This window comes from Antechinus flavipes, chromosome 3 (genome assembly GCF_016432865.1).
Source record: "Antechinus flavipes isolate AdamAnt ecotype Samford, QLD, Australia chromosome 3, AdamAnt_v2, whole genome shotgun sequence".
In the NCBI taxonomy this organism is placed as follows: domain Eukaryota; kingdom Metazoa; phylum Chordata; class Mammalia; order Dasyuromorphia; family Dasyuridae; genus Antechinus; species Antechinus flavipes.
In genome coordinates this window covers 100,086,560-100,103,071 of record NC_067400.1, presented here as the reverse complement: position 1 = coordinate 100,103,071, position 16,512 = coordinate 100,086,560, and the positions used below count along the sequence as shown (strand labels likewise).

General features: G+C 32.0%; 1 protein-coding gene across 1 annotated transcript in view; it reads left to right on the top strand.

The window, feature by feature from the left end:
• DIAPH3 (diaphanous related formin 3) overlaps window positions 1–16,512 on the top strand; it is a 419,718-nt gene that overhangs the window by 181,393 nt on the left and 221,813 nt on the right. The window contains exon 19 of the mRNA XM_051983890.1: window positions 8,171–8,272. Within this exon, the coding sequence (XP_051839850.1) occupies window positions 8,171–8,272 (102 nt within the window). The remainder of the gene's footprint in view (window positions 1–8,170; window positions 8,273–16,512) is intronic.

The following is a 16,512-nucleotide window of genomic DNA, read 5'->3' as shown; positions in this document are numbered from 1 at the left end:
GTTAAGCTGATATTTCAAAACAGTTTTTTAAAAGTATCTAAATCAATAATAAGACTGTATTAAAAGTATATGCTAGGTACTGGCATTAAAAAAAATGACAAAAGTAAAATAATTCCAGTCCTTTATGAGTTTATGTTCTGTTGAAGACAACATATGTGTGTGTGTGTGTGTGTGTGTGTGTTTGCATATATAAAAAACACAAAATAAATCATGTGTTAATTTTTAGAGAAGGACCATGGTAGCTCTGCAGGTGGAAAGAGGACATAAAGAGTGCACATTTTTTTCCCCTGAGGGGAAAAGAATGCACAGCAATGACTTGCCCAGAGTCACATAGCTAGGAAGTATTAAGTGTCTGAGGTCAGATTTGAACCCAGGTCCTCCTGACTTCATGGCTGGTTCTCTGACCTCTGTGACACCTACCTGCCCACAAGAGTGCACATTCTTAAAGGAGATGAATATAAATAAGGAATGGATTCAAAGGCACAAAGATAGGAGAAAGACTGTCATTTATAGGGAGCAGTAAGGAAACCAAAAGAAAGAACCATTGAATATGTGTCTGGGAATAATACTTAAAATGTTTAAGAAATTGAATTGTGCAGGCCTTTAATATCATATAGAAGGGCTTGCATTTGATTGTTTAGGCAATTGGTAACCAGAGAAGTGGTGAATTTTTTATTCTTTGTTTTTCTTAGCAAAAGATAACAGTTTAGAAAAATTACTTTAATGGCTATCTGTAAGATGATTTGAAATAAGTTAACCAATTGGGAGCATGTATCATTTGTTGAACAAATAAAAAAATTATGTATTTTTGGTGTATCTACTATTGTACTTGTTTCTGAGGATTCAAATTAGAAAGAAAAAAACAGCGCCTTCCTTAAAGACACTTATTCTGGTGGAGAGAATACCTACACTCAAAAATGATTGTCTGGCATACTTCAGTTCAGAGTGTTACTGGCTTGGTGAGTAGGGCAATAGAGGAGTAAATTGGCATACCCTCTATCCAGGAACAATGACCGAATTGACTTGACCATAATTCATGGTTCTAGAACTGCTGAAGTCAAGGGATGAATAGCAAGGTGGTTAAAAAGCTGTGGAGATGATTGGTGAGTAGGAAGGAACTGAACTTAGTAGATGGGTTTGTTTGTTTTTTTCTAAAATAGTTGCCTAGTAGAGTTTGTAACCAATAAAACAAACAGCTAGGCAAAAATCAAGGCCTTAGAACAGAAGTTCCTCTAGTAGCTTAGGCAAGAGGTAATACAATTCTGCTTTAGGGTTTTTATGATATTAGTGAAGAAAGGGATGGTTTTGAGAGAGGTTTTTTTTTGGTTGTAGTTAGAACAGTATTAAGAAACTAATTGAATGTGGTATGACTGAGAGTGATAAATTTAAGTTCAAACTGGGGTTTCCAATTTGAGTGACTAGAAGAATAGTTCCTTTGACAGAATAGAGGGGTAACTGAGTAAAAGATATCAATTCTATTTTGACCTTACATGCCAATTATCTGGCAGTTGTCTGTAGAATTTTGGACCATATCTCTCAAGTAAGGAATCAAAGACCCTATAGTGGTGTTTATGTTTTGTTATTTTTCATTTTCCTTGGTATTCTCCATGTGAAATACTAAGTATAAAGGAGGGCAGTAGATCTCCATACAAAAAATTCCCTGCAACAACTTTTTCTCATTGATAATGTTTTATACACATACACACATGTTTATGTTATATCAAGCAAAATTTAGATTTTTTTTTTGAGATTAGAAAGATTATCAAAGAGAATTATCTAACAGAATTGACAGAATTCTAAGTGAAACTGTGACTTTACAGATAGAAAAAAAAGGTCATAGAAACTTTAGAGATCATGTATTATGGAAAGCATTGTGAGAATGAAAAATTTTGTTGGCTTTGGCTCCATTTGCAAAAAAATATTTTGGATAAACTATAGGGCATGAAGATGAGTGTGTAACAAATCTAGAAAAGGAGGTTAGGGCCAGACAGAGAGGAGCTTTAGCAGTTAGTTATAAGAGAAGAACTTTAAAAGCTGTACAGAGGAGTTTGTATTTTATCCTACTGGCAAGAGGGGCTCTCCAGGGATTGTTTGTTTTTTGAACTGGACAATGAAATATTTAGACTTGTGCTTTGAGAATGTCATTTTTGTCAGCTTTCTGGGATCATTTGAAGGAAATGGTGCTTTTTAGAAAGCTAATCTTATAGTTTGGGCAAGTAGTTAGTGATGAGGACCAGAACTAGATTGGCTGTGAAATATATAATATATAAATAATATGCAACACATGTTTTGGAAGTAGAATTGACAAAATTTTGCAGCTGATTAGATTTGAGGGAAGAAGAAGAGACAAAGAACCCCTTGATTATAAACCTGGATAGCTGGAAGTCTGGTAGAATCATTAGCCAGAAGTATTAGTATCTGCAGCAGAAGGTTGAGAGGAAAGATGGGTTTTGTTTGGATACATTTAGCAGGTCTATCCCTGTGAAAGTATCAAGTTGGCAGGTGATATTGTCAATTGGAACCAGTGAGATAGCTCAATGGATAGAGCACTGGCCTGAGCATTAGGGAGATCTGAGTTGAGATCTGGTTTCAGATAATTACTAGTGTGTGTCCCTGGGCAAATCACTTAAAGCGCTGTTTGCCTTAATCCAACAGAGAACCCGACTGGCAAACTACTCCTATTTGACAAGAAAATCTCATAGACATTATGGTCCATAGGGTCATGATGATTGAACAGCAACAAATACCAAGTTGGAGCTCAATGAGATATTTGCCTGGATATATAGATTTTTGTGGTCATTGGCACAGAGAAGGTAATTGACCCATGGGAGCTAATGAGGAAACAGATAGTAAAGAAGGAGAAGTGAAAATCTCAGAGCCTTGGTGTATACGCATAATTAAGGGGCTGAGTATAAATGATGGTCCAGCAAAAGAAACTGATAAAGAATGCCCAGAGAATTCTCAGAAGAAACGGTAATCAGGAGCTTCATATTGTGCAGTAAGGTTAAAAAGGATGAACATTGAGAGGAGGTCATTAAATTCTCCAATTAAGAGACATATCACCAATTATTTTGGAGAATGTAATTTCAGTTGGATATGATAAATTGATGATGTAGTAAAAGAGGTTGAGAAGGAAGGAAGAACAGGCAATGTTGGGGATGTGATAGTCACTCTTGCTAAGAGTTGGATTGTAAATGAGATGGGAAATACCTGAAGGATAGCCTGAGGAATGGGAAGATGGGAGAGAAGGTCTGTTACATTGTGGTAAAATGTTGTGAATAGTTAATTAAGGAAAATAGGTATTGGGGCCTTAATGAATAGAATATTTAACTAGAGCCTGGGAGACCTGGTGTGATTCCCATCTAAAACACCTATCTAAAGCCCCTTTTACCACTCTGGGCTTTGGTGTCCTTCTCTTTAAAATGAGAGAAGTGGAATAGATAACCTTTAAGATCTGTTTCAGCTCTAAATCTATGATACTGTTAATTATCACTTTGTGGCAATGCAGACCCACTTTAGATGAACTAGCATAATTTTGTCATAACTAGTCAGCAGTATTATAGATAAGAATGGTGTATCTTATTAAAAACTTGAGAGAGCTGGGCAAAGGATATGAAATTAGAGAACATACATTAGAAAACAACAAACTTTCATTGAAAAGTAGGTTAAAATCAACTTGTAAATAAAATAAAGGCATTTTTCTTACTCTCTCCACCCTTCATATTTTGTATCAGGCTTAGTTGGTAGTGAAATATTCTGTGACACTACTTTTTCCTGCTTTGTTGACCAACAAAACAGTGTCGTGTGATTTTTTTTCCCCCCCAAGCTTGTATAATGTGAGAATGACAGATGTTTTGATCTAAAAAGGCTAATATATATGACTCTTCAGTCAACAGCATTTTCTTGAACAGTTTTTACAACATAGTGCATTATCTTATTTGTCTATGTGTCTCATCTTCTTTGCTAGATCATAAATTCCTTCTTAGTCAGTATGGTATCTTAGTTTATATCTGTATCCTCTATAGAGGTTAGTAAAATTCATTGTATGTGGTAGATACTCAATAAATACTTGTTGAATGAATGTTTATTGAACAGCTTTGATTCTTTGTGACTCTTAGAAATGTTTTTGATATTTACTTTTGGTATTTGGCTAGAGAGAGAATGTGTCTTGAGAGTATTGACCTTTTAAACTTTTTTTTCTGTATTTGGGTTTTAATATATATAAAATCCATAAATTAAATCCACCATTTTCAAAATTCTCATGTTTCATTTAAAAATCTCATCCTTATTTATGGTAATTTGTGACCCCCAAATTATTTTGATTAATTTTAGAATAAGGTTTTTTTTTAAAAAGTGCACACATTATTGAATAGGATTCAGAAATAAACATTTACTACCTTTCTCTTGAGCATCTCTTGAGATGCTTAGCAATAACTCATAGTTGTTTTCCCCACACAAATAAAAAAAGTCGTATTTTGTATCTTTTTATGTTCAACAAAACAGAAAGTGACCTTGAGAAATTAGGAGCATATCATTTTCCAGAAATATTTCATATTACAGTAATTTCTAAGTCACTTATACAGCTATATTTTTAATTACATTTTCTCAGTTTTTTCATTTAATATAATTTTTTTCCTCCTTGGAATCACTACTTATTGAATTTCACTTAGACTTTATTGTTTCTTTTTTACTTTTAATCTTATCTTAAAAAAAATAAAGACAATAACGAATCCTGTGGACTTGGACTTGTTAATAGCTGAATGATATTAATGGATATGACTTTGGGAACTAAATCAAGTTAAATCAAGACAGTTTAACCCCACAGATGCCTCATACATTCCTAGTTACATATCTTATGCCATTAAATATACTTTAGTAGTTCTATTCTCTTCTTCCCATTTCCACAGTTGTACGTTAATTTTTTTTTAACATAAATGTGCTACATATTTACTAGGAAACATAATTTTAAGCAGGATACTTTAAATCATCATGACAATAAAATTAAATAGTCATTTACAAAATTTCTTTTTTCCCTAAGTTGCTGAAAGGACCTATAAGATAAAAGATAACTAATTACATGGGCATTTTAATAATTTTCAGATGTCTCTTTGAATACAAGATGGTCTTCCTTTTATTAATTACTGGAAAATCAAAACTGTGAGGGAGGAAGGCAATAGGTATTAATTAAGCCTGTACTATGTGCTTTATAAGTATTGTCTCATTTAATCTTCATCATAGTCCTAAGAGGTAGACACTATTATTATGTTCATTTTATGGTTAATTGAAGCAGGAGAAGTTAAGTGCCTTTCCTGGAGTCATACATCCAATAAGTTCCTGATGCTTGATATAAAACTAAGTCTGACTCTAGGCCTGGACTCTATCAACAGTATCATTTGGATTCTTTGGTCACTAAATAATAAAAAGGGAAAAAAAAAAACATTAGAAAGGAAAAAAAAATTTTAAAAAGTGAAAATACTATGTTTTGTTCCACGTTCAGTCTTCATAGTTTTCTCTCTGGATGTAGATAGCATTTTCCATCCCAAGTCTATTGAAATTGCCTTGAATCATCACATTGTTTAGAGGAGTCAAGTCCATTACGGTTAATCATTATAATTTTGTTATTGGCTACAGTGCTCCCTTGGTTCTGCATACTTCACTAAGTATCAGTTCATGTGAGTCTTTCCATGCTTTTCTGAAATCAGCCTGTTCATCATTTCTTACAGAACAACTATTTTATTACATTCTTATACCATAATTTATCCACAAGCATGTCCCAACTAAGGGACATCCAATCAATTTTCAGTTCCTTGCCACCACAAAAACGCTGCTACAAATATTTTTGCACATGTGGGTAATTTTCCCTCTTTTATGATCTGTTTGATACATAGACCCAGTAGTGACACTTATTCTTAATATTTAATGGAAAATGTTGGCTGCTATATTTCAGAATTCATGTAGGTTTGTTTTTATGGTACATAAAAACAGTATGAATATGAATATGAGTCACTGTGTCAAAATTTCTTTGAAACTACAGTAAGAGTCCACTGGACCTCCCAGATTTGGTCAGGTCCTTCCTCAATGTCTCTTGCCCTTGTTCTTGTTTTGCTGCCAAGTTAGTGTTCTATGGTTAAAATGTATAAATTTATTAATTGAAGAATCCAAAGGAAAGCAGTGTCATTCAATTTTTATAATGAAAATTTCAACCATCCAATAGATTTTATTAACAAATAAAAAAGTTTTATAAAAACATCACACACTCAATGTGTGTGATGTCTTTCATATGAAAGATTTGTGAAAAGTATAAATGTCAAAAAAGCAATGGAATGATTGCAAACAACTTGGAGGGTCAGTGCTAAGAATAATTTGAACTTCCAAGAGAAATAATTAGATGTAATGTAAATAAGTAATAGTTTCTCAGAGAAAGAGAGGTTGCTGTTTTGCTTTCTTAAAAATTTCTTCTTGAATTCACATTGAATTATTTGGTGTGTAGGGGAGGGAGTGGGAGAAAGGGAAGGGAAAAAAAATTGAAACACAAGATTTTGTAAAGCTGAATGTTAAAAATTATCTGTGCATTTGTTTTTGTTGTTTTTTTTTTTAACTGCTTTAATTTAAAAAAAAAAATAAGATTATAAGTCACTATTGCACTTGTTAGCCCAGATAGGTTACTAAAACCTTGTCTCATAAATAAACAAGTAAACAAATAGGTAGATAGATAAATAAATAAGGAATTATCTCTAAAATACATGGAAAATCAAGATTTGATTAATTTGAAATTAAGGTTATTTTGTGTAACTTTATTTATACATGTCATTCCTTTCAGCAGATTGTAAGCCACTTGAAAGCATTAAGTACTTGATGACTATTAATTCTAAAGCCTATCACAGTAATTTTTCATTAAGTGTTTGTTGAATTTGACCAGTTTTCATTAATGTTTAGTACAATAGACTTTTAAATTTCATTTATATTATTAATATTTTCCAACATCCCTTTAAGTTTAGAAAAGTTAAAATTGTAATTGCTTAGCCAAAAGAAGAAACTAATGTGTGTTTTTTTGTAATATTTGTTAACATAATTTTATATCAGTTTTGTATAATGAGGAAAAAAGTATTTATAATACTATTAAAAATCAGTCTCATAAAGTCTAATAAAATATTAATTTTTTATATTTATAATTGACTTTTGATCACTTACATTGTACTTTATTTTCTCTTGTTTTGATTGACATTGAATCAGTGAGAGAGTGATGTGTAATTTGATCTAATGTTGTCATAATATTACTTTCTTTAAAATTTTTTAAACACCTTTTTGGGAATGAGTTATTCTGTTTGTGTATGTCTGGTGTGACAATGACAGAAGGTCAGAGTTAAATAAATTATTAGCAAGTGTTGAGACTTAAACATTTTAAATGTTAATTTTAATATATGCCTAATTAAGATCATCATTTAGCATCAGCATTCTTTTATAGCATTCAAAATTTAATACATTAAAACATCTCTATGAGAGTTTTTTGTAAGAGATTAAATCTTGTCCAACGGGATAATTTTATCATTTAAGTACAAAAAGGGATGCCACTGTTGAATATTTCCTCCTGGAGTATCTTAGAACATATCTTGTGTCTTCATGTACTCTTTCAACAGAAATCATTCCTTTACTTGCCTGCAAAAGTATTTTATGTTTCAGCCTATATTTCTTTTGGATAATTGATTTAAACAGTGGCACTATACTCTCTTGACTATTCTTTTGCCCATCAGCTTCCATTTTAGTAGTGAACAGGCAATTTTCTCCCCTGAATGAATTAATAACTAAATGATAACACCTATGTAGATTTCTTCTATTAATGCTTTTAGTATTCTTTCCTATAATTTTTGTCATTTAATTCTTTATATTGTAAAATAATGGTAGGATTTCCCCAGTTAGTAGCTTCACTCCTGAAAAATTTTTTTGTCATTAATAGAATATAATTTATATTATTATTGGATTCAATTCATATATCAATTTTGCAGGTAATTCTATTTCCCCTCCTTTCTTTCTTTTCTTCCTTTGCACATGTAATTTTTTTTTTTTTACTTTTAATGGGAACTTTATAATGAAAATTTTGTATATGAATACAAGTTTTCAAAATGTAGTTTGTAGATATTGTTTAAAACTTTTTTTCTTTTTTTGTTGTTAGAACTTAATAAAACACTTGCCAGATCAGGAGCAGTTAAATTCACTGTCTAAGTTCAAGAATGAATATAATAATCTATGTGAGCCAGAACAATTTGCAGTTGTGGTGAGTACTGTTCCTTGGGATTTTGTTTGTTTATTTTAGCATATATGCTGTTACTGTTTTAGAGCAGTCATTTCTTTGAAAACTGTTCATGGCCTTTGACATGACATCCATTAGAACTCTTGGCCTTTTCGTATTTTGTTTCAATATATCTTGGATACCATATCTTCATGTGATTATTTGATTCAAAGATTTTTTTTTCTTTTCATTATGAAAAACCATCTGGAATTTTGCTAAGAAATTGAATTAAAAAATTTCATTTCTGAACATATGCCTCAAGAAGGCAAAGTTCCAACATACACTCAAATATTGATAGTATTATTGTTCGTGTTATTGTGCATTTTCAATTTTTAATAGTAATTCACTGGAGAACTCTCATTCTTTTGCATCCCCAGCTTTAGCAACCTTTTCATAGGACCTCATCATTAACTTATTACTTATTTTAGAGGTTCCATTAGTATTTCTTAGATATAGTTGCCTACATCACTTTCTCTCTTATTTTATCTATATATTTTTGGTATCAATAGCATTTTATCAGAGAAAGAATTTGGTGGGGCCCTGTCCTTGTATTTTCCAAATGCTTTATGTAATATTGGAATTAATTATACATTAATGTTTGATATAATTTGCTTGTGATTCCATCTGATCTGGTGAATTTTTTTGTTGGAAGTTTGTGCATGAATTTCTTTTGAGAATGTTTTATCTACATTTTCATAAATATGTTTTTCTGTTTCATTTTTCAGTTTTATTGTCATATAACTAGATAAAATAATTTTGGCTAATTTCATTTCTTCTCAATTTTCCTTTGCTGCTATTTTATGGTTTGTTTTTTTGTTGTTGTTGTTAATCACATTAATGATTTCTCTTTAAATAAAAAAATACATTGTCTTAGTTTTATTGATTTAATAATTCTCTCATTCATTATTATAAATCATTTCCTTGAGTTTCAGAATTTCTATTGTTTTGTTTTTTCTAGATTTGTTATCATTGATCTCATTGTTCTCCCTTTAGTAGATGAAAATTTTAAAAACATTTCTCATAAGATTTGTTTAGAGAACACACCCTAAATTTTCCTATATTCTCTTACTGTCATCCTTTTTCTTGATGAAATTATGTATTGTTTCAATGAATTTTTTTTACTAAGTTTTTTTCCATGCTACTTTGTATTTCTTTTATTGAAAGACATTTATTGTAATTGTCATTAAAGAATTATGTAATAATTCTGATTTTCTACATTTGCCTTTGAGGATTTTATGCCCTGCCATATGCTCATTTCTTTTTATAATGTTCTAGACTTGTTGAGAAATATACTTTTTTTTTCTTTTTCCATATAGTAATGACTAGGTATCCTCTCATTTCTAAATTTTTAAGAATTGCATTTCAGGCCTGATTGCCTATTTATTTACTTATGGTATATATTTTTTTATGTTTGTCAGAATTTGGGAACTTTTTATTTTAGCTGTGTGAATCTTAATGTTTCAAGTGTGTTTTTTGTAATAAAAACAAAGACTTAGGTCGTTCTCTGCTTTCTCTTGTCTTTCTCCCCCCTTTCTTGCATTTTTAAGGTGAATTCTCTCTATTAATTTTTACTCTTGGGATAGACAATTTTATATTTCTTTTCTTTTTGTCCTCTTATGCTTTATCCCCTGTGTCCACCTCTAATTCATCATTTGCTAAGAACAGAGAAGGCTGCTCAGTACCATTTCTTTTTGCTCAACATAATCTGATTTCATCCTCATTTTCATTTTTCTCGTAAGAAAAATAATAGTCTTAGAAATTTGCCTGGTGGAACTAAAAGATTAAATGATTTGTCCAGAGTCACACAACCACAGTTTATTAAAATTAGGGTTTGATTTCATGTTTTATTGATTCCAAACTCTGTCCTATGATGTGCTGCCTTTATAGAATAATAATAATAACATAATTTCATATAGTGATAATAATTATATTCACATAACCCAAATTAGTTATCTATTTCGTATGACATAAACAGTCTCCCATTCCCAGTTTTTTCTTAAAAGTTTTTTTTTCTATGAATATAGTTATATTTTTGCACATATGAGTCCTTTAATTTTTGGGGGGTTTATAAAGAAAAAAACTGGTATCACCAAGTCAAAGGGCATATGTAATTTAGTTCATTTTCTAATATCTCAAATTATTTTCCAGAATGGTCAGACAATTTCAGTAAAAGTGAATTAATATTTCTATATCCTTAAGATCCTTCCATCATTTTTTTATTTGCTTGTTTGTTTTGAAGCTATGTGATGCTTGAAAGGAATAGAAAGTTTCAATTAAATATAGCTACAGAATACACAAAATATATTAACATAGCAAGATATCCAGAGTCTGACATTTATATCTAAAATTTTCAGTAGTACTCTAGAAGTTAAATAGGTGAAGAGAGTATGCTTATTCAGAATTAGACTATGCCAATAGTCTATAAAAATTTTGAGTTTGTTAATTGCCAGAGCAATGAAACTACTGAGAAATTATTTAATAGAACAAATTAAGACAATAATTAAATTCTTCCTGTCAGGGAAATTCAAACTAGCTTGAATTGCAAAGCAAAGGACAGTTAAGAGGCATTGAGAATGATGTTATAAATAAGTTTTTTTACTTATGAATATAAGATACAACCATATCTGAATCTTTCTCTTACAACACAGATATGTGTGTGTAAGTATATGTATATATGTGTATTTTTGCTTGTATGTACACATATATACTCTATCTTAAAAAAGCAGATGACTTGAGACATATTACATAAGTATCCAAAAATCCAATAAAAATGTTAATTGCTTAAAGTTCTAAAACTTCACTTGTTTCACCACTTAGACTGAATAAAAGATCTAGAATTTCAAAAGAAATAATGATGAAAAAATTGAGTAAAGGGATATAACCTTACCAGTTCTCAATGTGTGCTTTAACTGATTAAAAAAGAAAATAGTTGAAGAATGAATTCGTTTAGTTAAGACACAGAAATCATGCATTTATTTATTTATTTATTATACCCAGCATAGTATCCTCATATGTAGTAATAATAGTGACAACATTTTAATACTACCTTTGGATTTGTAAAGTGGTTCTAAAAACAATTTATCTTCTTGAGTTCCTGTATTTTCCAGAAACACTGCTCCTGGGTCACTTATTCAGGGTTATACCAATCAAATTATTATACAGAGCTAGAAAAAAAATCATAACAGAATTCATTTATAAGAACAGAAGTTCCAAAATTTCAAGGAAATTAATAAAGAAAAAGTGAAGGAAGGTAGTATACCTATAACAAATCTCAAACTGAATTATAAAGCAGTGATCATCAAAACAGTCTACAGTCAGGTATTGGAGAAGAAATAGAAGTAGTACATCAATGGCATGGATTGGTATACCATACACAATAGAAAATGACCGTAGTAATTTTTAACATGTGTTTTTCAAAATTTTTATTCCCATATTCTCTTCCTTTTCTCTCTCTTATTTCCTCCCTAAAAGTAATCAATTTGATATAGCCTATACATATGCATGTCAAACATGTATAAATGTATACTTATAGAATATACAAATATGCAACCATTTCCACATTAATCATGTGATATAAGAAAACACCTACTCCGCCAGGGAAAAAAAAAAGATTGTGAAAAAAATAAAGTGAAAAATACTATGCTTTGATTGTCTTGAGACTCCATCAGTTTTTTTTCTCAAGATAGTATTTTTCATCATGAGATCTTTGGAATTATCTTTGTATTTCTAAGAATGGCTAATATACATTCATCGTATGATATTGCTATTCTTGTTTATAATATTCTTCTGGTTCTGTTTCCCTTCATTTTGATTCAGTTCATGTAAGTTTTTTTTGATTTTTCTGAAATCATTCTGTTCATCATTTCCTGTTCATTATTTCTTATAGCACAGTAGTATTCAACACTTGCACATACAACTTGTTCAGACATTCCTTGACTCTCCTTTGATAAGAATGGCTATTGCATTTTATCTAGGGGAAATGGGAAACAGTTTAGGTAGAAATAAGATTTTGATTCACATATCAAGTGATTTTAACTAAAGCCATTTGAAATACTTTGTTGCAGTCAGTTTTTTGGATCACAAATAACAAATACCTCTTCTTGTCTTAAAAATTCTTTCCAAGGCATACAGGTGAGACATATAACCAATCCAGTGGGCTTTCCATTATATTGCCTACCATCCATCAGAAATATTTCTTATATACTTGGTTTTTCCCACCATATATTTTTGCTATGACTTTTAATGGCTTTGGAAGTCTTTAAGAAGGCCCTCTAATATTTATTGTTGCACTGATGTTTTACATTTGTAATATGAATAGGAGATGAATAACAGAGTCAGAAAAGGTAGTTATTCACCTTCATTATTTATATTGCTATGTGCTAAGCCTATTGTCACATCCTTAGGAAAAGAACATGTATAAAACTCATGTAATAACTGTACCAAATGATGGTAATATACAAAAAGCACCTTGAAAACCTTTGATTACTACACTAATATTAAGCATCTCTGTAAATATAATTGCAATGCTTGCTTACGACTGCTTTTGATATTTTATCTTTACATTCCCAGTTCTTAATTTTAAATATAAGTTTTCAAGTATTTTAAGTGATATGAAGACAACATGTTATTTGTTAACTATTCTGTCTCAACATGTTTGGATTTTGTTTGAAGTGATGAAAAAGAGCCTTTCAAGTTTTAAGAGATGAGAATCTGCTTTCATAGGTTTATAGTTGGTTCTTCTTAGAATGAGAACCTTTTATAAAACTCAGGAATGTAACAAGCAGTGAAAATGTACTGTTAGTCAACCATTTATCAATCTATCTGTAATAATGAAATATGATAAATAAGCTAAGGGAAAATATCTCTGTCTTTATTTGTAACCTCTTATATAAGGTAGGAAGTAAGTGGATGGTACAATGGTGGCACAGGGTCCTGAGTCAAGAAAAGTAAAGTTCAAATCTAGTCTCAGATATTTACTAGCAGTATGATCCTGGGAAAATCATTTAATTTCTGTTTATCCCAGTTTTTTCAACTGTAAAATGGAAATAATAATGTCATCTACCTCCCAGAGTTGTTTAGAAGATCAAATAATTATTTGTTATAGTGCCTATCAGTTATACAAAGTTTGGGATACTTTGTAATCAGAGTGATAATTGATGAGGGCCTGGACTTGAGTCTAGCTTTGTAACTGGAGATACGTATGTAGTCAAGAGATGTTGTGGAGAAAGAAAACTTAAGATTTAATATAAGCTCATTGTATTTGTGGAGTGGTAGAGAGTAAAAAGTTAAGAATAATATTCAGGTTTTGAACCTGAGTGATGGAAATGATGATGATTAGTTTGACTGAAATAAGGAAATACAGTGAGGAAGAATGAGTTTTTAGAAAAAAAGAGGAATTGTGTTATGACCATGTGACCATCTTAAATTGATGGGTGTGGTACATCTAGCTTAAAATGTCAAATAGGAAGTTGAAGATGTGAGAGCAGAGCTTAGAAGAGAGACCAGCCTAGGATAAATATGTCTCCAAATTATTTAAATAGAGATGTTAACCAAGCTTACTACAATGATTAGATCACCTGGTAAAAGAATATAGAGAAAAATGATTAACAGACCTTTCTGGGATATTCATAGTTAATGGGCAAAAATAAAGGAGACTAGAAAGTTGAAGTTAGAACACTATCCAGAACCAATAGAGAACAAAGTTAGAATATCATTGAGGGGAGCATATCCAGGTGGAGGAGGTCAGCATTGTTGTTGATGAAGATTGAGAAAAGGCTTTTGATTTATTAAAGATACATTTATGGAACTGGACTAATGGCTTACTCTTTTGACCTGTAGATTAGCTTTTTTCCTCCTTCCTCAAATAATACAACCTATTTGTGGTTGTTTCATCTTGACGTGTACCCCAGAGAAGCTGACTGAATTGTCTTCTTATTTATAAAATAAGGAAGCCAGTATAAGACAGTGAAAAGGATGCGCAATTTCAATTCAGAGGACCTTCATTTAGATGTTGACTTCTTTACTTACCTATCTGTGTAAGCAGCTTTTCCTGACAAACTGTCAATTACTTAACTGGGAAATGATGTAATTGTTTTAGATAATCTCAGATGTTTCTTCTAGCTTTAAATCTGTGATTCTGTGATCTATTGCTGTAAAAGGTGGGTTTTTGGCCTTTTCGCAGAAGTCTAGTGTAATAATAATCCATGTGGATGTTAATAAAATAATAATAAGAGTAGAAGGCTGAAGCAAGAGAGGACAGAAGTTGGTAGACTGTTCTGTTAGATGAGAAAGGTAATGAAGATGAAAGTTTTAGTTTTAGGAGAAAGCATATATTACATTGTCAGTAACAGATTTTGTGAGGTCAAAAGAAGTAATCTTGGTGATTGAGGAATAATAATTAATCTTTTGAAATTTTTATGAATTTGAGCTTATTATAGAATAATCAGTAAATATAGAGATTTGATAATACGAATCATCATTCAGAGATTTACAAGTCATCTTTGTAACTGTAAAGCCATTATAGTGACATAAAAAAAAAAAAAGGAGAAATAAGAAATTGAGAGAGCCTTTATCCTATCCCCTTCTCCCCCCTACCACACACACACACTAATGCATTATTGGTGGAATTGTGGAGAGCATTCTGGAGAGTAAATGACTTACATGTGCAAAAATATCTGTAGTAGTTCTTTTTATGGTAGCAAAGAATTGCAAAATGAGTTTGTTTTGTGATTTTAGGGAAAGGGTCAGATTCGCTCCTACAAAATGATGTTCTCGGACTCAATTAAAGTGAAAGTAAAATTTAATTATACAATACACGGAATAGATTGCTTGCAATGACAACTAATACAGCAAATAAAACAGACAAAGAATGATGAGGATTATGATTAGGATAGAGAAAAGAGATAAATAATATTTCACTGATTCGAGGCATTAGAGTGGCTGGGGGCCCCATTCTGCAGCCTTCAACTCTATTGGGAAAAGTGGGTCCCAGGCAGATGAATATCTCCATGGATGAGGCTCCAAAATGGAGAATGCTTTGCCCGCTTTTTATAGGAATCAGGACAAAGAAGGCTTTGGGCCAAATGAAGACCTCATGTAAGACAGGGACATACCAATGAGAGCTCCAGGTGGTTTTAGTCAAATGTAGCATTGACAAGGGGGCCAGTCCTTATCAACAGCAATGGTTCCAAGGAGTGGTGAGTTCCTGGAATTACGTATTTGGGGCTAAAACACAGGTGGTACGTACCTATCTTATAGGTTAAAAAATGGTCAAGTTCTCATGGGAGTAAGAGCTAAAACACCTGTTGTTATGGATTAGGGAATGGTCAAGTTCCCACAGGAGAAGAAGCGAAAACATATGCTCTTATGGGTTAGGGAAGGGTCAAGTTCTCACAGAGGGAGTCATGTCCTACCTCGGTTAGGTTCACATGGTCTACATGGGAATTAGGTTCACATGGAGAGTGGGTTCACATGGTTTGGATGGAGATTAGGTTCAATGAGGAAAGTCACGTTCTTACAATGATTTGAAATGAACTTACTAATAAAATGGAGATTCCCTATTCAGAGTTGATGCCCATCAATTGGGGAATGGCTGAATAAGCTGTAATACATGAAGGTAATGGAATATTATTGTTATATAAAAAATGATGAACAATCTGATTATAGGAAGGCCTGGAAACCTCTGTCTTGTTCAGTTTCTCTGGTATTACATTTTGGAGCTCCCCCAGCCAGATATTGAGAACTGAGAACGGGACTAGGGATTAGCGACATTAAAAGTCTCCACTTTGGGCCTGGAAGACAGTTGGGGATCTGGGTTTTCTCTTTCGTGGAAGAGGCTAGCCCTCTGGATTCCTCCAGAGGCTCCAAAAAGAGAGCAGTTCACCAGCTGGGGCCATACCCAACAGTGGATACTTTCGATTCAGCCAGGAGAGAATAAGTCCAATCTGATTTGTTTTTGTCTGTGTCGGCACTTGGATTCTCTTATTCAGGACACTGGATAATACCTTCTGGTTTTGTGTCTCCTAGACACCTGGTCTGATACTTGCTTGTGCTAACACATGGGTTCTCAGAATAACAGGACACCGACAGGTGTTAAAATTCTGAGAAGTAGTGTCATACTGGATGCGGTTGGCACTGAGTGTCTCCTAAGATACATCTGGTTCTGTGTGCCAATTGGCACAACTCTGGGCATTCCAGAGTATAAGCGTGGGTGTCTTTTAAAGACA